General features: G+C 41.3%; 1 protein-coding gene across 8 annotated transcripts in view; it reads right to left on the reverse strand.

Annotated features, from left to right (window-relative positions):
- BIRC6 (baculoviral IAP repeat containing 6) overlaps positions 1-23,249 on the reverse strand; it is a 237,943-nt gene that overhangs the window by 134,751 nt on the left and 79,943 nt on the right. For 5 of the 8 annotated variants that reach the window (XM_075862828.1, XM_075862827.1, XM_075862826.1 and 2 more), the window contains exons 25-41: positions 22,742-23,056; positions 22,273-22,372; positions 21,897-22,111; positions 20,795-21,003; positions 20,345-20,691; positions 19,497-19,716; positions 18,778-18,911; positions 17,408-17,545; positions 16,696-16,823; positions 16,236-16,367; positions 13,048-13,263; positions 12,105-12,288; positions 11,274-11,432; positions 10,679-10,812; positions 9,713-9,866; positions 9,161-9,277; positions 3,603-3,757 (exon numbers count right to left, since the gene is read on the reverse strand). In XM_075862828.1, the coding sequence (XP_075718943.1) occupies positions 3,603-3,757; positions 9,161-9,277; positions 9,713-9,866; positions 10,679-10,812; positions 11,274-11,432; positions 12,105-12,288; positions 13,048-13,263; positions 16,236-16,367; positions 16,696-16,823; positions 17,408-17,545; positions 18,778-18,911; positions 19,497-19,716; positions 20,345-20,691; positions 20,795-21,003; positions 21,897-22,111; positions 22,273-22,372; positions 22,742-23,056 (3,057 nt within the window). The remainder of the gene's footprint in view (positions 1-3,602; positions 3,758-9,160; positions 9,278-9,712; positions 9,867-10,678; positions 10,813-11,273; positions 11,433-12,104; positions 12,289-13,047; positions 13,264-16,235; positions 16,368-16,695; positions 16,824-17,407; positions 17,546-18,777; positions 18,912-19,496; positions 19,717-20,344; positions 20,692-20,794; positions 21,004-21,896; positions 22,112-22,272; positions 22,373-22,741; positions 23,057-23,249) is intronic. The other 3 variants (XM_075862825.1, XM_075862831.1, XM_075862829.1) reach the window with 2 other exon arrangements.

Genomic DNA, 23,249 nt, shown 5'->3' on the forward strand with positions numbered 1-23,249 from the left:
GGAATAGGTAAATTATGGGGAATACAATATTTTACTAAAACAGATATATCAGGAAAGGTGACAGGACCTCTTTAAGAAAAGATTAGCCAAATCCTTGATCAACACCCGATTGCAGGAAGAACAGGATTCTAGGTGTAGTACATACCATGGTTTGGAAACTGCGTTGTCCACACCAACGGAAATAAGCCCCCTACGTATGGTATTGTATGATTCAGGTTTTATGGCCTATAACATTGTCTGTATGACTGGTAGAGAGAGACTGCGGCACTTCAAAACTTCAGCTTCAACAGCCACGTGTTAAACGAATCTGAGGTAAAGTGGGGTGAAACAGCAGACCTTAAGAAAGGAGGTAGAGTTGTAGCGCAAAATACCAAGCTAATTCTAAAAGTATTGATGTATAATTGTCAGTCTGGTCTCTCACCGGGCGACATTGGAAAAGTGGGGTTTAATAATACAGGGCCAGAACGATGGCTCTCAATTCTAAAAGGTTGATCTGAAAGATTCTTTCCCCTGAAGATCAAGTGGCCTGAAACATGTGAAAACCAAATAACGCTCCACAAACAGATAAGCTGCTAGCGTCGACATGACGAGCCATTGAGAGGAAGGAAGGACCAAATCAAGAAAAACGGCTCGCAAGGTTTCCCATGAAAGCAACTCCAGACAAACCCAAATGGGAGGATTATCAACTTATCCAGTGTGTCCTGAAATTTGTAGTAGCGCGCAAATCCTCCTCTGGAGGGACCGCGTGTGCGATTGTGCATAGGGAACGGCCTTGAATATTGATACCATCTATCCAAGCACCTGCATGCAGAAACAGACAGAAGAGGCTCGCTTGAAGAACCACCATTCCAGTTTGGATGGACTTGATCTTGTCCACCGGGAGGGTGAATCTTGGATGTCCTGGTGTTGAAATTCATTCCCAGAAACTCCATGTGCTGTGCTGAAACAAGAAAATACTCCTCTCAGCGATGCAGCCACTGACCGTATAGAGATTCCATGCGGGGGTGTAGAACAAAGCAATTAAATTTATTCATGTAAAAAATGGCCTTGACTGGTCTGTCCTTTTTGGGGACTGAAGAAATTTGTGCAGAATCCTTGAAGACATTCCGATTGAGGAAATGGGCCAATTACATCCTGAAGTAGAAGAGAATGAATAGCATGGAAAATAAAAGCCTGGGCTGGAGTTCACAAAAACGTCATGGGGGTTAGGGTCAACACCAGTGGCTCTTAGACCCAGGCATTGTCCACATGTGTAAGTCATATCGCCTGAGAGGAAAGTAGTCAAACCCCCCCCCCCCCACTTGGATAGAGGACTCGAGTAGAGAGACACCTTCAGGCTGAAGAGGTCTTGGGAAAGGAGTTCTTTAGGGACCTGGTGTGCAGTCCTCAAGTGGGCTTAGGCTTAATTGATGGATGTCTAGGATCCATGGGGAGGGCTAGACCTCTTGTCTGACCTCAGAGAAAATTTGAGAAAGAACAAAACCCTTTGAAATGTGAGAAGGCTGCAGTTGTCGAGGACGTTTCTAAGGCAAAATTAAACTCTTGCTGCCAGTAGCCTCAGAAATAATATTGTCCAGACGCTTGCCATAAATATTCCTGTGGCGCTTCTTCTGAGATTCCGTGGTGGAGCAGGCCTTCCTAACCCTTGCACAACCTGCCCGCCACGAAGGCAGACCTGGCCTGGGAAGGTCAAGGGTTCATTGAGCGATGCCGCATCTAACAGAGGAGTGGTAGTACTTTTAGACAGCTGAGATACCGGAGGCTCTACTAAATAAAAAATAGCTCCTGTCAGGATGCTTCCATTCTTTAGACGGGATTTCCTCAAATTTGCGGTGATTTGGGGAAAATAAGATGTTGGGGCCATTGACTGAGAAGTTGTGTGGTCAATCCTTAACATGTGAGATGTCCCCTGTCAGCACATATCAATGCCTGCATGGTAGGTACCAATTGTGAGTTGTGTTTCTGATTGTGAGCCAAAGGATCTCCCAGAGTAGGTGTACTAATTCTCCCGGAAAGCGGCCTCTCCAGTACTTGTCCTAACCAGGGATTTTCCTTCACACTTCTGAGCTTTTTATGTTAACTACCACGCCAAGAAGGCTGTATGGCCTCTAGACTAGAGATTAAAGGCACGTTAATCTGGGCTGCCATTTGGGACGATAAGAGCTCCAAAAACTCAACCCATCAGGGGGTGCCACATCCTGGTGGTGGGCGGGACACACATAATATCCAGGGTGGTTTTGGATTGCAAGCAATGTGTGAAAAATGGGGTAGGCCGGCCGCAGGAGAAATTTTTATTACAGCTGCTGCAGCCATAGTACATTACCAGGGCCATCTGCATGCTGGGATCTTCCTGGGATTAAGACATGTCCCAGATGAGAGGGCACATACAACCATAGTGACCACTTAGAAAACCCCACCTAGCAAAAAATGAGTGAATGACCGTAGAAAAAAAAAAAAAAACCTTAAAAATATCCCACTAGGCAAGCCTATTTAACCCTAGGTGCTATGTACTGCTAAATGACCGGACTAGAGGCTGGAGATTGAAGATATCTTCTGAGAAAGTGATGCCGCTGCGAGAGAGGATTTCGGGAGAAGCATGAGAAAGCCCACCCTGACTGAGAGACCACCTCCTGAAAAGCCCACACAGAGAAGTGGTAGGATCCAGGGGGAAAGCTGCCACCAGTCACAAGCATCACTGCCATGCGCCAGACTGTCCGACTGTGCTCCGATAATTGTTGGTGGGCGGGAAGACCGCTAAATCTGCTGCATCCTAGTCCATGGGAATTAAATTTAAAAGGCCCTGATGGCGGTTAAACGCCATCATCGCCGTAGTGCTAATTGGCCCAGGAAACGTTAAAACCTGACCGCTGTGAAGTAGCCCAGCATGGTGTCCAGAATCCTTACTCAAAAGGCCACAACCACAGTGAGGAGGAGGGTTCACTGTTTAAAGGGTTCACTCAAGCAAATAAGGATACTAGAGCCAGAGGACTATGTGGAAGGCAGATAGAAAGGTACTCTACATTTGTGGAAGAATGTTTTGGTTCTTGCAGGAGAGCTGGGGTCTTCAGATATACTCATCCTGCCATCGGTTGTACGATGGGTCACCTCTTCAGTACCCGATCACATATAATCGAGGTATTGGCATTCCACTGGTGGAAGCTGAGAAAAAAAAAAAAGTATAGGAGGCACAGTGCAGAGTACTGCCTGGTTTCACGAGACCTGCAGGGGATTGACTAGGCTGGAAGTCCAGCCTGACAACCACCCCGCAGCTAGAAGAAAAGAAAAAAAGAAATTAAAATAAAACAGTGCAGCAGACCTGAGAAGAAAGTCGTATATGCCTCCTATGTATGGTAGGATAAAAACAGAATAAGCCAGCGTCTGAGGGGCATGCCCTGCCTGGATGTAGCCAATTTCCTACATAGGGTCAGCCTTCCAACGGCAATGGCCCCCAAAGATATAGGTAGATATACACCAAAAAGTTGCACATTTTCACAAACTACTCCAACTACCTCCTTTACGTAGAACGGCGTAACAAAAACACCAGTCTTCGTAAATGTGGGCTTATGTCTTTAACCTGCAAGTAAACGCTACGCATGACTAACCTGGACATGATGCACTTGCAACATTGAAAAGAGCTTGTTGAAGCAGGCACTCAGCATAGGAATGGAAGATGACTGAACAATTAGCTGGTTCGCCTGACTAGACGCATGAAGCCCTCGTAACAAAGAGTCGTCTGTCCCACAGGATGGCTGTGGTACTGTGGAAGAAAAGTAAATTAAAGAAACAAGTTGTTAAATACCATTAAATAAAGTTTTATGTAAAAAACGCTTAATCATTGTATAGTGAAACGTACTTCGCTTCGTGGTAAACTCTGCATTTCAATACATTTTCAAAAGCTCTGCTTTCTCTCAGTGAATAGGAACATTTTAATGTTAACATTCAGAGGTTATAAAACCATCCTGATAATGTGCTGTCCACAAAGCTGCAGGCTTGTTTTAATTCCCAACATTTGTCGTATGGATACGTCATGGAAAGCTAGTGCTTGCCGCATTTTGGTGTATTCATACGACAAAAGCAAGGCACCGGCTCAGAAGCGGAGTCGGTGCCATCATTGCCGGATGTCAGCGGTGTATTACAGCTGACATCCGGCAGTAATCGCAGGTACCGAAATTAGCTTCGATCCCCGCCACTAACCCCTTAAATTCAGCGGTCAAAAGCGATCTCTGCATTTAAGTTGTTTGCAGCTCATCGGCACCCCAGCAATGAAATTGCCGGGGGTTCCGGTGGCTGAAATGGCAACCGGAGGTCTAATACTGACCTCCCGGTCTGACTAGCACGGAAGCCTTCCAGGCCCCACCTAGAGGCGGAGCTTGAAAGGCTTCCATAGCATACGGCAAGATGGTGCCGGCTCAGCTCTCAGCGGTGGATGTCAGCTGTATGTTACAGCCGATACCCACCTGTAACTGCAGGAACCGTAGCCAGCTCTGATTCCTGCCATTAACCCCTTAGATGCAGCGGTCGAAAGCAATCGCTGCATCTTAGAGGTTGCTAGCAGATTGACAGCCCTGCCATCTGCTGCTATGGCGACAGGTAGCCTAACATTGGCCTCCTGTTCTGCCATTACGAAAGCAGATTAGGCCCCGCCGGGAGGCGAAGCCTAATCGGCTTGCTGTCAGTGAATGACGCACAGATCTAATAGATTGCACTACACAGGTAGTGCAATGTATTAGAAAAAAAAAAGTGCAAAAAAAGTGTGAATAAAAAGTTAAACACAATAAAAGATTCAAGTAATAAAATACAATCGCCCTTTTCACTTATTTCCTTTATTGTTGAAAAAAATAAATCAACCATACATATTTGGTATCGCAGCGTCCGTAACGGCCTGAACTATAAAAATATTATGTTATTTATTCCCACGCGATTAACAGCGTAAAAAAATAAAAATAAAACTACAGCAGAATGTCAGTTTTTTTGGCCACTTTGCCCTACAAATATTGGAATAAAAAGTGATAAAAAAGTCGCATGTATACAAAAATGCTACCTATATAAAACTATGGCTCGTCTCGCAAAAAATTAAAACGTTATGGTTCTCACTACTTGGCGACAGTAAAAAATACATTCTTTTTACAAAATTATCTTATTGTGCAAAAAGTTGTAAAACATAAAGTGCTATAAATTTGGAATTGTCAGAAATCGTACTGACTAGCAGAATAAAGTTAACATGTAATTAATAACGCATGGTGAACGTTGTTTAAAAAAAAATAAATAAACGTTGCCAGAATTGCAGTTTTTTGGTCACCTGACCTCCCAAAAAATAGGATAAAAAGTGAGCAAAAAGTCGCATGTACCCCAAAACGGTACCAATAATAACTGCAGCTCGTCCCGCAAAAAAACAGCCCCCATACCACTACGTCTATGAAAAAATACATTTAGTTAATGCTTCTATAAGCCAGGAAATCAAAAACATGCAGTTGTGAAGGGCCAGGGGAACATTTCTTCTGTTTCAAGAGGCGATTTATCAAGGCCCTAAAATTAGGGAACCAGGAAGGGGCGGTCCCAAACATATCTGCTGGAGGCGAGGGTGCCCGTATTATACCAGGACAATACTTTCCCAGAAAAATTCCCCAAACTGCAAAAGTGCGGAGTGTGGACCAAAAGGGGGATAAGGAAGGACATTTATCAGTGAGACACTGGCCTGTGCAGAAAGGATTGTGTCACAGCGTAACACACATCTATGGATTATTTTACTGTTTTTTTTAACCCAATTATTATACCACCTGACTATGCCCCCTGATGTACTCTGCCCAGTTTATATACGCCCCCACATTATAAACGGGAAAAACCGGCGATACTCAAGCATAACTACTGCCAAGCAAAATCCATGCTCCAAAAGCCAAATGGCGCACCCTCCCCTCTGAACCCTGCAGCGTGCCCAAACAGCAGTTCACTTCCACATATATGGCATCTCCATACCCGGGAGAACCATTTTAACAATGTTTGGGATGTGTGTCTTCAGTGGCACAAGCTGGGCACGATATATTTGCCACTGAAATGGCAGATCTAGAAAAAAAGAAAATGTTTACTTTGCACCACCCGCAGTGCAATCATTTATGGAAAAGGCCTGTGGGGTGAAAATGCTCACTACACCCCTTAATAAATGCCTTGAGGGATGCAGTTTCCAAAATGGGGTCACTTGTCAGGGGTTTCTTTTATTACTTCACATCAGAGCCCTGCAAATGGGCACCAATACTTTGTAAATCACCAAACTAGGCCCTTAATTTCGCATGGTACTCTTTCACTCCTGAGCCCTGTCAAATGTCCAGGCAAAAGATTAGGGCCACATGTAGGGTGTTTCTAAAACCAGGAAACACAGCATAATAGAGAGCTGTCTTATTGTGGCACAAGCTCGGCACCACATATTGGCATATGTATGCAAAAAAAATTCCATTTTGCCTCTGCAACATCGAGTGCACACTAATTTCTGCAAAATACATGCGGGGTTAACATGCCCACTACACCCCTAGGTGAATACCTTGAGGGGTGTAGTTTCCAAAATGGGGTCACTTATGGGGGGTTTCCACTTTTTTGGTCCCACAGGGGCTTTGCAAATGCAACATAGTGAGCAGAAACCAATCCAGCAAAATCTGCACTCCAAAAGCCAAATGCTGCTCCTTCCCTTCTGAGCCCTACCTTGTGCCCAAATAGCAGTTTATGAGCACAAATGGGGTATTGCCATACTCGGGAGAAAATGCTTTAAAAAAGGTTGGGGTTCTTTTTTTTGTCGAGAAAAATTTTTTTTGGAAGCTAAAGCTACGTCTTATTGAAGAAAAAGGAGTGTTTTTATTTTCACTGCCCAATTGTAATAAATTCTATGAAACACATGTGGGGTCAAAATGCTCACTACACCCCTAGATTAATTCCTCAAGGGGTGTAGTTTCCTAAATGGAGTCACTTTTTGGGAGTTTCCAATGTTTTGGCCCCTCAGGGGCTTTGCAAATGTGACATGGCCTTCGCAAACCATTCCTGCTAAATTTAAGCTCCAAAAGCCAAATGGCGCTCTTTCCCTTCTAAGCCCTGCCGTGTCCAAACAGCCGTTTATGACCACATGTGGGGTATCGTTTTACTCGGGAGAAATTGCTTTACAAATTTTGCGTTGCATTTCTCTTTTAGTCCTTGTGGAAATGAGAAGAGTAGCTAAACCTACATTTTCCTTGAAAAAAAAAAAAATGTCGATTTTCATTTTCACGGCCTAATTCCAATAATTTCTGCAAAAAACCTTTGCGGTCAAAATGCTCACTATAACTCTAGATAATTTCATTGAGGTGTGTAGTTTCCCTAATTAAGTCACTTTTTGCGGGATTTCCACTGCTTTGGCACCGAAAGAGCCCCTCAAACCTAACATGGTGCCTAAAATATATTCTAATAAAAAGGAGGCCCCAAAATCCTGTAGGTGCTCCTTTGCTTCTGAGGACGGTGCTTCAGTCTATTAGCACGCTAGGGTCAGATGTGGGATATTTCCTAAAATTGCAGAACCTTGAGCAATAAATATTGAGTTGCGTTTCTCTGGTAAAACTTTGTGTTAAAAATATATTTTTTTTATTAAAGATGTATTTCTGCAAATAAAAAAATGAAATGTGTAAATTTCACCTCTATTTTGCTTTAATTCCCGTGAAACATCTAAAGGGTTAAGAAACTTTGTAAATGCTGTTTTGAATACTTTGAGGGGTGAAGTTTTTAAAATGGGGTGACTTATTGGGGGTTTCCAATATATAAGGCCCTTAAAGCCACTTCACAACTTAACTGTGAGAAATTGCTGCTTAAGTTCTGAGCCTTGTAACTTCCTAGAAAAATAAAAGGATGACCAAAAAACGATGCCAATCTAAAGTAGACATATGGGGGATTTTAATTAGCAACAAATTTTCTGTGGTATAACTGCCTGTCTTACAAGCAGATAGTTACATTTAGAAAAATTAAATTTTTTTCGTTACATTTTGGTGTTTTTCCACAATTAAAAACTGAATGTATCGAGCTAATTTTCCCAGTAAACATAAAGTCCAATGTGTCATGAGAAAACAATCTCAGAATCTCTTGGATAGGTGAAAGCATTCCGAAGTTATTACCACATAAAATGAAACGTCAGATTTGAAAAATGAGGCTCTGTCAGGAAGGTCAAAAGTGGCCCAAGTGGGAAGGGGTTAAGGGTTTTACAATAATATTTATCACTAATCCACAGGATAGGTTACACACATCTGATCGGTGGGGGTCCGACCATTGGGACCCCCACCGATCCCAAGAACATGCTTTCTTGCCGTCCCTGCGAGCCCCATATGAATGGAGCGGTACTGCGCATGCACTGCTACAGCTCCATTGAGAGCTTGGCAGCCCCATAATAATAGAGTAGTGGCCAAGAATGCGCAGTACCGCTCCATTCATATGCAGCGCACAAGGACGGATCCGGTGTATAGGGGATATTGATTATGGTAAAACACCTTAAATGAACCGTGCATCTGTGACCGACTTGACGGTTTTCAAACTGAATGTAAACAACAAAGGTTCACTGACCGCAAACCGATCTTGAAAATTGTGATGAAATTAAATAAAAGTTTATTAATGTATAATTAAAGTCACTCTTCTAATACCCTTTAATCACATAACCCTTTTAAACAATTAATCAGTAACACACTCAGAAAAGTGTAAAGATATTATGGTGGGGGAAAACTTTTGGGGATATGTGTTGCCTTATTACAGACAACGATTGCAGCAACACGTGACCACAGCCTGAGCCTGCATGTCTGCTACGGAGCACTTTTTGCTACCTTGCTGGTGCAGTCACTAGGTTGAAAGCAGATTGTGTGAATGGGCCCCTAGTAGAGGCGGTAGTCCTGCGTGTACTTCAGTCACATTGAACATTGTATCACTAACGTATCTGAATTCCGTACAGAACTGAATGTTTAATATTGTAACCACAGCAATAAAATTCTCATGTTTCACTTTAATGACGTTACACTATACATTAGCAGTGAAATACATGGTCATTTCACAGCACAATATTTCTTCATTTCGCATACTTTATAAACTGAAGGTAGTCCGTTTCTTATTATACTAGTCCTATATTGTGGGTGTGTACATATGCCATGAACGGAGTTTTTTACGCACTTACATGTTGGTGATGAATTGGTCAGCGCTTGTAGAATGGAATCTGCCTCAAGTGTGGACATCATTTTTAACATTAATTCTGCTTGCTGTTCAAGACCAACCTCCAAACGGGCATCTAGTGCTAGAGATAAAGACAAAAACAAAATCTATATATCTAATATTACGGAGATATTGTAAATATTTTTTTACCTGTTGATCAAAATTTGGCAGAGATTACACATGACTTATTTTACCATTCGTAATATGATCCTTCTGGTAATATGCCAATTGTGAAAAACTGAATTTAAGACATACATAGGACTATCTATCCAGCCGTGACTTATTTTTACTGTGACTGTACTTCTTGGATTTTTAGATAATTCTGTATTGCAAACTGGCGAAGTGCAGTGTGGACACTGGATATATTTAGTGTGCTGGAGAGATTGGACAACCCTATATAACTGCTACTCTGCCTTTACCCTGGAAGTCACTTATATCGGATCGCACCTTGTAATTAAAGTGTAAATTGTATATAACTAGATATGTAAATACACATTTCACAGTACAAATTTCTCACCTTGAGACACGGATACGGTCACAGTTTGGGTACCATTTTTTTCTGTAGCGGCTGCTGGCTTTGCTACAGGAATTCCAACACCTCCAATGTAAGGATTGTAATTGTAGGTGCCATAATCAGCACCCCAATAATCATACCATGTGCTGCTGATCGGCTTTTGATGGTAAAAAAAAAAAAGAACAAAGACTCAACAACTACCATTAACAATATGCAAAAGTTATACAAGATACACCTGCAAGAGTTAAGTGAAGCTTCACCATCTCTCACATCAAACTTGAAACACTGCTCTTTCTCCTGGTCGATTATGTAAAACATTTCCCTACTTTATGGTGAATTGTGTCACTACAAAAAAAAAAGTCTAGGTCTAGCCCCAGCCTAAAGAAGAATAAATCTAATGTGAACGGGGGCAGCTGACTGCTCCCAGACAGATAAGCCAATACCAGGAGCTGCAGTGGAGACGTATTCGTGTACAACCAGCATACTTGTCCATGTATATATCATTTCTACAGATAGATTAGATAGATAGATTAGATAGATAGATTAGATAGATAGATTAGATAGATCTATATAGAGATAGAGATATTGATATATATATATATATATATAAAATGTCTGAACATCAGGTTCTCTTATATGAAGGCAATGAGCTGTTTTTGGTTATGCACAGGTATTAACAGATATTTTTCTACAATGCCTAAAAAAATAAAAACAAGCCCAAAGAATATAAAGATGTTACAATAATACAAGATTTCATGATTCACTGCCTAGGATCGTCACTATTTATACAGAGTATACATCCCATTCCCAAGTAAGTGAAATCATACATAAAAAAAATCGTTGTTAAACACTTCTACGTTATTTCTCTAGTTTACACAGCTTCAGTCATCTACATAAAATCTGCATCCCAATTCATCCGAAGGGAACGTATACATTCTAAAGAGCAGAAAGTCACAAAGTTCAGCTTACCTTGAAGACTTTGGCTGCCAAAGGATCTTTTTCCAAATCCATATCTAAGGGATCAATATCAACTTCCATCAGGTCTTGCAGTAATTCAAGGTCAATTTCTTTATCTTTATCCAAAGCTGATAGAGGAGGAGCACCTTTGGGTGATGAAAACAGCTTTAATACTGCCTAGTAGTGAGGCCTGCCACCTAAACACTTGGACCATTAGGATGATTACTGGCCAATTTTAAGGCTGTACATCCAGGCTTTCCATTTAAACGCATAAAATTAATCGAGCAATAAAGATAAATTCTGTACAGTGAGCACAATATTTGCCTGTACCATTTTAGATCTAAACACTATAGAATGTAATAATTCTTCATAAACATGACAAAAAACATGCAATCAAACACTTTTTTTAAAAATATTTAACGCTGCATTGGAACAAAATTACTAACCACTTCTTTAGCCATGACTGTGTTCTCACCTCAATGTCCCCCCTCCCCCAAAGTAGTATTAAAATGCATATACAATACTACATTAGTAAACATGCGAAATTCTGTCTAACTTTCAGCAGAATTTCTGCCGCTTCTCCTTTACAGCGGACTCTAACAATTACCTGTGATGTCAGGAGTTAAAGGTTCATCCACCGTTTCTACCAATGGTATGACAGAGGACTGCGGCAAAGAATCATCAGAGTCACCGGCTGAAGCAGCTGCCTCCTCTCCCATGGCAGATTCATCCAGGGCATCAGCTGCCATAGGTGCCAACAGCTCCCCTGTAAGTGACGGTCACACTAGTATGTTCAATTTTATTTGTACAATTCCACGTAATTTTTAGAATTCACACAACTATTCGTTACACAATGAATAAGCTTTTTAAAAAAAAAATGAAAAAATGGAGCTTTGAGGAGGCTGAAAATACATTGGGGAGATTTACAAAGCTAAATGCTGCAGAATTCGGGCACCATTGTCTCCCCAAAAACTGGCGGACATGCCTTGCATCAGATTGTTTTAGACACTTGTTGCACCTAACTAGACAGGTGAAAAAAGTTTTTCAAAAAGACGTGGCGTAGCGAAAACGGGGTGCGGCTTAAAATGCGCCAAAGTGGCAAGTGATCAGGGCTGGAACAACTGTGTTCGCTTGATCACCACTCTGTAAACGTGCAGTGCTGAGTGTTAATGCTCACCTACCAGAACCGGAACATTTATAGCATGGAGCGGGTAGGGACTAATTTAAATTAACTACAGTGTATAAATCAACCAACGTCTAATGTTTTCACCTTATTTTAGTTTTAAGTTGGAACTTTGATTGAACAATAGTACAACTGGAATACTAGTGGAAAAACTTTATTGAATGTTTTATGTATAAACATAGTAGAACTTACAAGAGCTGGATCACAAATCCAACCACAAATCAAAAGAAAACCATGAGATTGATTTTACTGTACCTGCTAAGATGTCCTGAAGCATGCACGTCAAAGAGTATTGTGCCCAAGCACCGCCCCAAGAAATGTCTCCTCTGTTGAAGTCTGTGCCAACCAACAACAGTAGAAGTCTTTCCAGCTGTTGTTCATTCACAACCTCACACAGATGTATAGTCGGACGGGTAGAATTTGCTATTCTGGCAAGCACCTGAGAATGTTGAAGAAAAGAAAATACAAAGGGTCATATTAAAGAAGACACAGGTCTCACCTCTCTAGCAGTAACAGGGGAGGGGGATTATATTGGAGACAATCATCTATATCATGTAAAAGCATGAATCTTACGGATTATCTGTGAACGAGTTACTAAAACCAAAACCTGCAGAACGGTTCCTATTGTAAAGTATTTCTGGAAACTGTCCGCAGTGATACATTAGACAACTGTATGACCCCGGAATCCTCTTCCTGCAAAGCTCCTGTTTAGGAGAAGCTTCTGGCATTGGAACGGCAACTGTATCGTCCAATCTGCTGGCTACATCTACTCTGAAAGTAAACTTTAAATTGTGTGTCCATCCTCAGTCAATGTTTTATAGTTTTCATATAGAATACAGAGCAGTTGTACCTCAAAAAGTAACGAATTATAAAGTTGCAGTGTATGGATCCGGAAGCAGTTGGCTCCGTAAATTGCAAAGCTGCCGTTCTGCAGAGGAGCCATCGAGGTCCGGTGCCCGGAGGCAGCCGGAGCAATTGATCGGTGCGGGGTCCAGGTGTCAGACCTCCACCAATCATATACCGATTACCTATCCGGTGGATAGGTCATCAGCTGTCCACTAGTAGACAACCCATTTAACTGTAGCGCTTATGAATGTAACTTTGTGTTGAGCTACATCTTATTGTAAAATTAATCAAATTGCTTTTCAATATTAAAAAAAATTATTAGGAGGAATGTATTATCAAGGAGTACTTGTACCTTGCAGACAAACAGGAGCAAATCAGCATGACAAGTGAAATCCATAGATAAGAGGAAAAGAGCTAGTTTCTGCACAACAGAAATACAACGCTCATGTGCCAATGTGAAAGGCAGAGGCTCAATTTCTGGGCTCTCTTTTGTTGCAGATACTTCTGTGTCTTGAGCAGACCGGGGCCACTCCGCAGTGCGGCGCAGGCGTATTAAGTCTTTAAAGTGCTGTGGAAAAAAGACAAAATAAAACCTTTTTAAAAACTTTCAAAAACTGGATTCATTTTATTGGACTCATCCAAGTCTCATAACACAAGCCAATGCATTCCTGGGATAATATTGACATTATTTGATAGTCTATTTTAAAGAGCATTAAATCTAATTCATTGATTTGCCCTCTGTCAAGGTGTCTTAGTTAGACCGGTTTCTGAATAAACTGCCCGACAACCAATATGGTTGTCATTACGGCATCCAAAGTGGTTATCATTCAGTTTACTTGAAGTGGTGCAAAGAAAACGTAACAAGGAAAATTTGCATTGGAGAGCACCTACCAGTCCAGTGTGAATCTGAATCAGTCGCAGTTCTATTATTTAAAAAAAAAAAACGACCAAACCTACATGTAAAGACTGACTGGATCAAAATAATCAATAAGTAACTTCTACCTCCTGGGCCCAGTTGAGTTCAAGGGCCCCCGAAGCAGCCACTATGGCTGCTTTAGTGCAGCGGTAGTTACGCCCGTGTCCCTGGCTAACGGGTAGTCAAATTTGCAATCTAGAATTCCAGGATAGCTGGGTGGAAACGACTAAGGCCTTATTCAGAGACGCGTATTTCTTGTCCGTGTGCGGTCCGTTTTAACAACGCACAGCATACTGATCCATATAAGTCAATGGGGCTTTTCACACATCCTTTTCTTTTCAACAAGGTATGTGACCATTGGTAGAAACTCCCAACATGACCTGTTCTGGTCCACTTTTTGCAAACCAGACTTGCCCGTTGAAATATTTGGGTGCGTAAAAAAAAAAATGGACAGCACACGGATGACATCCATTTTTCACGGATTTGTTGCTAAGCAATGCAGAAAAAAATAAAAGCAAAACCAAGAGGTGCTTACTGAGGAGAAAAACGTGCAGAAAAATGGATGACATAAGGACGCAAAAACACTAACAGAAAACACACACAACACGAATATTCATATGGATGAAAAAACTGTCCCTTTTTGCGGACGGAAATCACACACAGTTATGTGAATAAGGCCTAAGGGTTTGGATTAGCAGCCATATCAATTCTCAAAGAAATAGATATAACTAAGAAACGGCTTAATAGAATTTTAAACATGAGAAATGGGGACAACTCAATGGAGTAGATATATCAAGACTGGTGCAAAGGAAAAGTGTAAGTTGTTGCCTATTGCAACCAATCAGATGCCACCTCTCGTTTTGCAGATGCCTTTTAGAAAATTAGTAGCAGCCCGATTGGTTTCCATGGGCAACTACTCCACCTTTCCTTTGCACCAGTTTTGATATATCTCCCCAATTGACTGTTATTTACAAAAGGTTTTTTTTATTGGGAAATGCTTCAATATACAAAAAAAATTTCAGTGAGCGAGTATGTTCTGTGAGCTTTCTGACAGATCGGACGTAATCCTTTTACGATTACCATACTAATTTTGCGGTTTGTGTTTTGCAACTGTTAAGGTTTTTGGACATTGATAGGATATTGTATTTGCTATAAACAAATAATTTAAAGTTATGGTTTTAATTGCTTTAAATTCTTCATTAAATTACAAGGTGCAAGTATTTCCTAACAGTATGAAAGGCTTAAAGAGGCTCTGTCACCAGATTCTGAAACCCCTATCTCCTATTGCATGTGATCGGCGCTGCAATGTAGATAACAGCAAAGTTTTTTTTTGTTTTTTTTAAAACGATCATTTTTGCCCAAGTTATGAGCAATTTTATATTTATGCAAATGAGCTTTTCAATGGACAACTGGGCGTGTTTTCTCGTTTTACCAACTGAGCGTGTATTGTGTTTTTACCAACTGGGCGTGTATTGTGCTTTTACCAACTGGGCGTGTATTGTGTTTTTACCAACTGGGCGTGTATTGTGTTTTTACCAACTGGGCGTGTATTGTGTTTTTACCAACTGGGCGTGTATTGTGTTTTTACCAACTGGGCGTGTATTGTGTTTTTACCAACTGGGCGTGTATTGTGTTTTTACCAACTGGGCGTGTATTGTGTTTTTACCAACTGGGCGTGTATTGTGTTTTTACCAACTGGGCGTTGTGAATAGAAGTGTATGACGCTGACAAATCAGCGTCATGCACTTCTCATCGTTCCCACCCAGCTTCTTTCACTGCAGAGACACAGCGTGACGTCACCCACAGGTCCTTCAATCTTCGCGTCGGACAGAGAAGATACATGGGCTCCAGCCGTCTGAGAAGGTGATATGCTCATCTCTCTAGGGAGTTTGCTATGCTTACCTGCACATGGTGATGCTGCTGCAGATTCAACTGTACCCTCTGACGCCTGGAGCCGATGTGTCTTCTCTCTTCTGACGCCAAGGTTGAAGGACCTGTGGGTGACATCACGCTGTGTGTCTGCAGTGACAGAAGCTGGGTGGGAACGATGAGGTCACCCACAGGTCCTTCAACCTTGGCGTCGGAAGAGAGAAGACACATCAGCTCCAGGCGTCAGAGGGTACAGTTGAATCTGCAGCAGCATCACCATGTGCAGGTAAGAATAGCAAACTCCCTAGAGACGAGCATATTACTCTTTCGGAGGCCTGGAGCCCATGTATCTTCTCTGTCCGACGCCAAGGTTGAAGGACCTGTGGGTGACGTCACACTGTATTTCTGCAACGATGAGAAGTGTATGATGCTGATTTGTCAGCGTCATACACTTCTATTCACAACGCCCAGTTGGTAAAAAGACAATACACGCCCAGTTGGTAAAACGAGAAAACACGCCCAGTTGTCCATTGAAAAGCTCATTTGCATAAATATAAAATTGCTCATAACTTGGGCAAAAATGATCGTTTTTCAAAAAAACAACAAAAAAAACAAAAACCCTTTGCTGTTATCTACATTGCAGTGCCGATCACATTCAATAGGAGATAGGGATTTGATAATCTGGTGACAGAGCCTCTTTAACATTGCCAACCTAGAGTACCACGCTGGGAGTAGCAACCTGAAAACCTTCTCACCTTAGAAGTAGCTTGTTTGAGCTTTGCTTGTTCCACCAGCAGCTTGTAAGAGGATCCTTTGTTGCTCTGTATTTTCTCTTTTTCAATTTGCTCTACTAAAGCCTTCTGTTTTGCCTTTAGTAGGTTAAGTTGCTAGAAGGAAAGTTAATTTATTAAATGATACAAACAACTTGTGTCAGCTAACACTAGTGATCCCAAGAAATGTCTAAAAAGTCTATTAGATTGTGTGCACACAAGGTGTTTTGTCCGCTTATTTTTCCTTTGCATAAAACTTCAGGTGAGAAAACAAACTGCTTATATGAAATGCAAGTAAATGTTAGTAAGGCCAGGTGCACACAGTACAGCTCGCTGCAGTTTTGGACGTTTTTCCAGTGCCACAAAGGATGAGGCATAAAAATTGCACTAAATGTAGAACGTCTTACACAAATACACACTGTATATTCCACACCATACAGATTACCTGTTTGTGGTGAACAAGCTGTTTCCTGATCTTCCTGGAGTAAAGTCTGTCCAAGCTGCTGTTTCCTTTGGTTGACCGATTTAGACTTTGCGTGTGTAGACTATTGTTTATGAAACTCCACTGATTGCCTGGAAAAAAGAAAAGATGGAATTCAATGGCTAATGTCCACTGCCTTCAATTAGCCACATTTTAATTTGTCCATCAAGTTCAACCTCTCAGATCAATTATACATCCTTTATTACTAAAATGATTTATAACCCACAATGTCACTTGTCATTATAGACATCTAGGCCTCTTTTCAATCCTGACAACCTATCTGCCATTACTACCTCTTGGGGTAGGGCATTACATAGCTTGACTGCTCTAACTGTAAAGAAGCCTTTCCTATATTTATGTCTCTTCTTGAAATGAATAACTAACGTGACAATTCTATTTATTGACTACACATACACAGTATTTATACATGTTAATAAGGCCACCTCTAAGGTGTCTTTTTTCCAAGCTGAATATGGATACGATTTATATCAATTAGATGCAATCTTACTCATAACAAGCAGAAAATAAAGGTTTTATCCTTATTCCTTTTGATCAGTAAGCAGAAAAGGAAAGTGGGGTTCGAAATGCAACACGTTTTCATTGCAAATGTATTCTGAAAGTCATATGCAAGTTATTTGGCACTTAAATACTTTTTTTTAAAAAAAATTACAAATACCTGAGAAGAACCTTTCCCGTTCTTTGCCATTCAAAGGCTTTTTTGAAGCTGCAGCTTCATCTTCTACGGTGGCGACATAATCCAGTAAGCGAGAAACCAGCATTACCACCCAGCTTATCATAGGAATGTCTAAGACACCTATGAAAACATATAGAAACAGACACCATAATTGAATTAGCTAGAGGAGCTAGAATACGCGAGTACATTATAAATAAATAGCAGCTAACAAATTCTAATACCTTTTTTGACCAGTAGCACATAATGGAGGAAATATACCAAAACTAGTGCAAAGGAAAAGTGGAGTAGTTACCCATGGCAACCAATCAGATTCCACTCATTTTACAGAGGCCCTTTGGAAAATGAAAGCAGCAACCTGACAGTTCTTATATAGCTTTCCCAATGTGTCTGCTTTCAGCCACATAAATCAATGAAGTCTTTGACATAGCTAGTAGGGGAAGCATTTATTTTTCCTTCGTTCATAACAGAAGTAGGTCTATCCTAGGTCTACTTAAAATCACTTAAAGGGGGTTTCCCACGAGAGACATTTATGACATATCCACAGGACATGTCCCACCTCCGGGACCTGCACCTATCTCCAGAATGGGGCCCCCTAAACGGGGTTGTGTGTTGCGGCTGAATGAGGTATTTTCCGACCATGAAAGACGTTATATGGTCGTCAGTTACGTAAACATCGTAACTCGTGGATCTACGCTGTTTAATTCTCATAGAACTTCATTATAGTTATGGAAATAGCGTAGCTCGCATGCAACGCTGCTTCTGTAACCGCCATTCACTACTATTGGAGTTATGGAAACAGCGTAGCTCACGAACATATAAAGTTTTTCATGGTCTGAAAGCACCTCATTTAGCCGCAACACACAGCGGCTAAACGGGGCTTATGGGGCCCCGTTCTTGAGAAAGGTCCCAGAGGTGGGACCCGCATCTACCTGACATTTATGACATATCCTGTGGATGCTTGATAAAGACTCCTGCGGAGTCGAAACGTAGCACTTTGTTATTGGGATGTGTTAATAAAACACTTTTACACCTTTGCCATACGGATGACGTCCTCAAGTTTTTTTTTGCATATCTTGTGGATGTGTCAAACGTCTCTAGTGGGAAAAACCCTTTTAATATTGTAGGACTCTTGTTCCAATGCTTCAGTTTCCATTTTCTAAACTGCCCTGAAAGTTGGACTCTGAACTGAAATCAGTTTCAGCAATGAGCGCATCAAAGATTATAATGGACAAGGCCAAAAGTGATGAATCCAAGACCAGTGCGAATGCTTGGTAGGTTGGAGGTTAGCCTTAACCCTATCAACCACCACACTTTAGTTATCTGCAATAGTTCTTCAGTTTTATAGGGATTACCTTCAACACGTCTATACACAGGAAGATGTGGTTGCAGAGGTGATAAGAGGCTGTCTAGAAGATTCAGCAAACTTTCAAGGACTCCACTGTTACTAAGTGATCTCTGGCCTATACAAGAAAGTAGCATGAAGACTCTGGGGGAGGGGAAAAAAAAAAAAGTGAAAAACTCAGTAAGTACAATTAAAGATACACCGCTATTTCTATAAACACACTTCAGAAATTCCTCAAAGACTATAAGGCCCTGTTCACAAAGTGGGTAAAACACCAAAAAACGCACCAAAACCGCTTGATTTAAGCTTCCCATAAGTGCACCATAAGTCCATACGAGACATTTTGTTGCGTGCGTGTTTAAAAAAACACGTCGCGTAAAAAAAGCAGTGTCAGGTCAAATCTTTGTCACGTAAAATGCGTCAAAAAAGTGCCCAAGTCCAAACTATGGGTAAAAAAAAAAACAAAAAAAAACCAAAACACGCCGTAAGCGCACACAAATACGATGAAAAAAGTGTAAAAACCACCTGTAGTTTGAAAAGCGCTTTACAAATAACAGTAGCATTTTTTACACGTTTACGCCGGGGTTTTTTTGAGCGCACTGTGAACAAGGCCTAACACAAACCCTTGTACTTCAGTCATGCACAAAACCTACTACTAAATCAAAATAAAAAAAATAATTGTTGTGCATACATATACTGTAAAACTGCAATAAGTAGATATGACCATACCGATCTTGAGGGAAGATCAGAAGCTGTTCTGAGTTGTAAAGTTCCTGCAGTACATTCGAAAGAAACTGACCCCACCACCTCTCGGCCCCACAAAGCTGCACCAGAAGAAGGCCAGTGTGCAAACGAATTTTTGGGGTTCCACTTATACACAAATGCTTGAATAGCTCTTCACAGGCCTGAGCATGGAAAGTGTTCTGGAGTACGGCTGGCACAGAATGTCCTTCAGGAAAATGGAAAAGATTTAACAGAAGTTATATCCCGGACCACAAAATCACACTTTACGCAAGACCACTTTATAGTTGGTTTACCACTAGGGAGTCGGCGAACACCTCATCAAGTGGTAGGATATAAAAATATAACAAAACTGTAGTCATGGCATGGAGCAGGGTACGGACCAACACCTCAATAACTAGGACTGTAAGAACTCCAGCGTCAGACATTCGGAGTATGCTAATTGAAATGTAAATTTGTTCTATACAATTTTTTAGTATATAGGTAAAGTGCACCTCCAGTTGTACTCTTGCCCGAAGAAACATTGGGCTTGGGAGAGACGATTCTGCACATTGTACAGGTGACATAGCAACCGTATGATGCGAGGAGATCGTTTGGCATGGATTCAATTCGGACAGGATCCATGCACGACACTCTCCGGGTGTCATATGGTTGCCATGTGTAAGAGCATCTCTCCAGCATTTTGCGACTATGTAGCTAATATTTGCACAATGTCAGCTCTGGGGGTTTGGGGTGCACAACTGGGGGTAAATAATAATATATACAATACACTAACAAATCTGCCTTGTAAGGACAACATTCTTATTGCATGGTTTTAAAGAGTTGGAGCTACTAACCATTTGATGAATGAAGAAGGCTAAGCAAAGTGTCCAGAAGATATCGGATGATGGTGCGAAGTTGCTCAGTTGAAGATGTATGAATCAGCTCTCTAGAATCAAACAGTTCTCTCAGTGTTTTTCTGCTCATGCCTAGGGCAACCTTAAGCCTCTGAACGGCATGATGAGCCAGATTAAGCTGGAGTTGAAGTTGTATGCAGTCTTGATAAGCAGAAAAAACTCTGCTGTCCTCCTCAACAGCTTTGTCAGGCTTTCTTAGAAAATATTGTGCGTTGTTGGCACTGTTCAGTGGAGGGAGATCAATGCTCTGTAGCAGAGTCTCTAATCGATGGCAGGCCAAATTATACCTATTTAGTAATGAGAAGAGCAGGATTTTTTTAAATGTATTACCCCTAAAGAGCAGCTTAGAATGGAAAAGCAGGGCACTGTGAATGGAATGGAAAAACTAACCTGCACTGGATGTCTTCCTGCAGGGCCACCATCATAGTAAGATGCTGATCAACTTCTGGTTGACTTGCGGACTCACTTTCACCTCTGAGTGGGTCATGCATTAGTTTCAGTTCACTCTCCCAAGGTAAAATATAGGTATGGCCATAATAAAAGCCTAGCGGGATCTTTGCCCTGGCATTTGTACTTCCATACCGGCCGATGACTGTAATCTATAAAAACAAAGCTTATAAAACAAATGTACATCTGTAGATTTCAATACATTAAAACATTTCAACTTGGAAGTGTTAATACATGTTTATCTTCGACCTCTTTACTGAAACTGGACCCGTACCTTCCCAATTGCAATACTAACAGGACCTCCACAGATGAAGTGGTAACGTCCATCATAAAAAGACTTTTGGTGCAAAACATGTTACAACTCAGAGTTTGAAGAACCAGAAGGGGGTAGACTGAACAGTGATGACCAATTAGTAGAATTTGGGGCCATACATCGTGCCTCGCATCCAGCTGAAAAGGACATATGGGAGTATTTATCCAATTAGCATCGCCAGAAAAACGGACAATGCTGATTGAGCGAAAGAACACATTAGTTTACTGTTCTTGCAGAAGAAACCTCGGATACTATGGTGGATTAAAATAGCGTGCTAGTTCTAAGAAATTGATGGCCAGTCCTCAGAATAGGCCACCAATACCTAATAGGTGGGGGTCTGACCCCCGGCACCTCCGCCGATCAGCTGTTTTGAAGGGGCCGTGGTAATCTTATAAGCACTGCTTCCCCCTCATTCCTACCTGCTCGTGCTGTAAATCGCCGCTACAAGTGTTTCGGCGAATCACAGTATGAGCAGGTTGAGAGGACTGGGAAGAAGCACTCGTACGAATGCCGCAACCCCTTTAAAAACAGCTGATCAGCAGTGGTGACAGGAGTCGAACCCCCACAGATCAGGTATTGGTGGCCTATTTTGAGGATAGGCCATCAAATTCTTAGGGCCAGAAAAACCCCTTTTATCCAATTTTGTTATTTTACCTATATGTTTTTGAACTACATTCTCCTAACTATACCTTCAAAAATATCAACTGCAGTAAATCTAGGCTTTATTTTTACCTTCATAAACCTGCAGACCGGTGGAGGTAACAAATCATGTAAAATGAGTGAATGGGTGCTGATGTCAGTTGCAACGACTAATCTTCTACCATCAACTTCTTCACCTAAACTCCAAATGTCAATTGATAAAGAGGCCAAATCACCACAGGTGGGAATAAGAATATCTGTAAGGAGTACAGGTCGGCCAAAATCTAAGGTCACAAATCTTCTAGCACCTGAGGACACAAAACAAAGACATAAATAATGACAAATGACATTACAACACATCAAGTTCATCAGAATCAAATGCCACAAAACCAATGACTTCAGGACACACTGGTTTGTGAAATTAAGCTAAAAAAAAAAAAAGCCATCATCATTACAAAACTGCTCTTACCAGAATGCATTCTTTCAATAATTATTGACTGATGAGGAGGTGGCTGCAGGAAATGAGAAGCGTGAGAGATAGCCAGCGCAAGACCTGAGCCCAGTTGAGTCTGAAACAGAACATGTTAAAAAATTCAGTTCTAAGCAGATCACACCAACAGACTAATAGAGAAAATATAGATAATGCTTTCACAGTCTTTAAATATAACACTGATGGCAGACAGAGCACAGTATAAGGCTTCATCCGGACGGCAGTATTTTGCTTCAAGATTTGTAAGCCCAACCAGGAGTGGAACCTACCCAGGGAGGTAGTATAATGGAAGGATTTGCTCCTCTATTGTGTTTTGGACCGACTCTTGGTTTTGGCTTATAAATACTGAAGCAAAATACTGCAATCTGAATGCTAGTTGAATTATATTACCCAAGTTAAAATAAGTTAACTAAGAAGTTAAACCAAAACATCTGACAAAATTATTTACCCCTCTAGATTTGCTAGCGTTTTTGCCATGTCCAGCAAGAATGGCAGGAGGAGAATCGATAACTGTGCCAGGGAACAGCTGGGCAAGCTCAGCATTGATGGCAGCTGACACAGCCTCGTTAGGTGGTGTGAGCGGTGGGGTCATGAAGAGTGGAGTTGTTTTTGGGGTGGGAGGGATGACATCAGAAGGATGGATAAAGAACCCTGGTGCAGTCACAGGGTTGGAAGGCACAGAGTTGTGTACTGGGCCCACTGCAGAGGCAGCTGCGGCAGCGGCTGCTGTGGTCTGATGCAATTTGGCTTCCAGTTTTGCCTTCTAGAAAGAATAAATCATTGTATTAAAAAATTCAGCAAACGCAATTATGTTATACAATTAACAAATGGCTATACATTTTTTTTTTTTTACAAAAGGGTTATGCTGAATATTTTATACAGAAAAAAAACACACCTAGCATCCAAATAACATCACAACATCAAAACACATTTTAAAGTGTCACTCTAATTCCATT

This window comes from Rhinoderma darwinii, chromosome 4, assembly GCF_050947455.1.
Source record: "Rhinoderma darwinii isolate aRhiDar2 chromosome 4, aRhiDar2.hap1, whole genome shotgun sequence".
Taxonomy (NCBI): domain Eukaryota; kingdom Metazoa; phylum Chordata; class Amphibia; order Anura; family Rhinodermatidae; genus Rhinoderma; species Rhinoderma darwinii.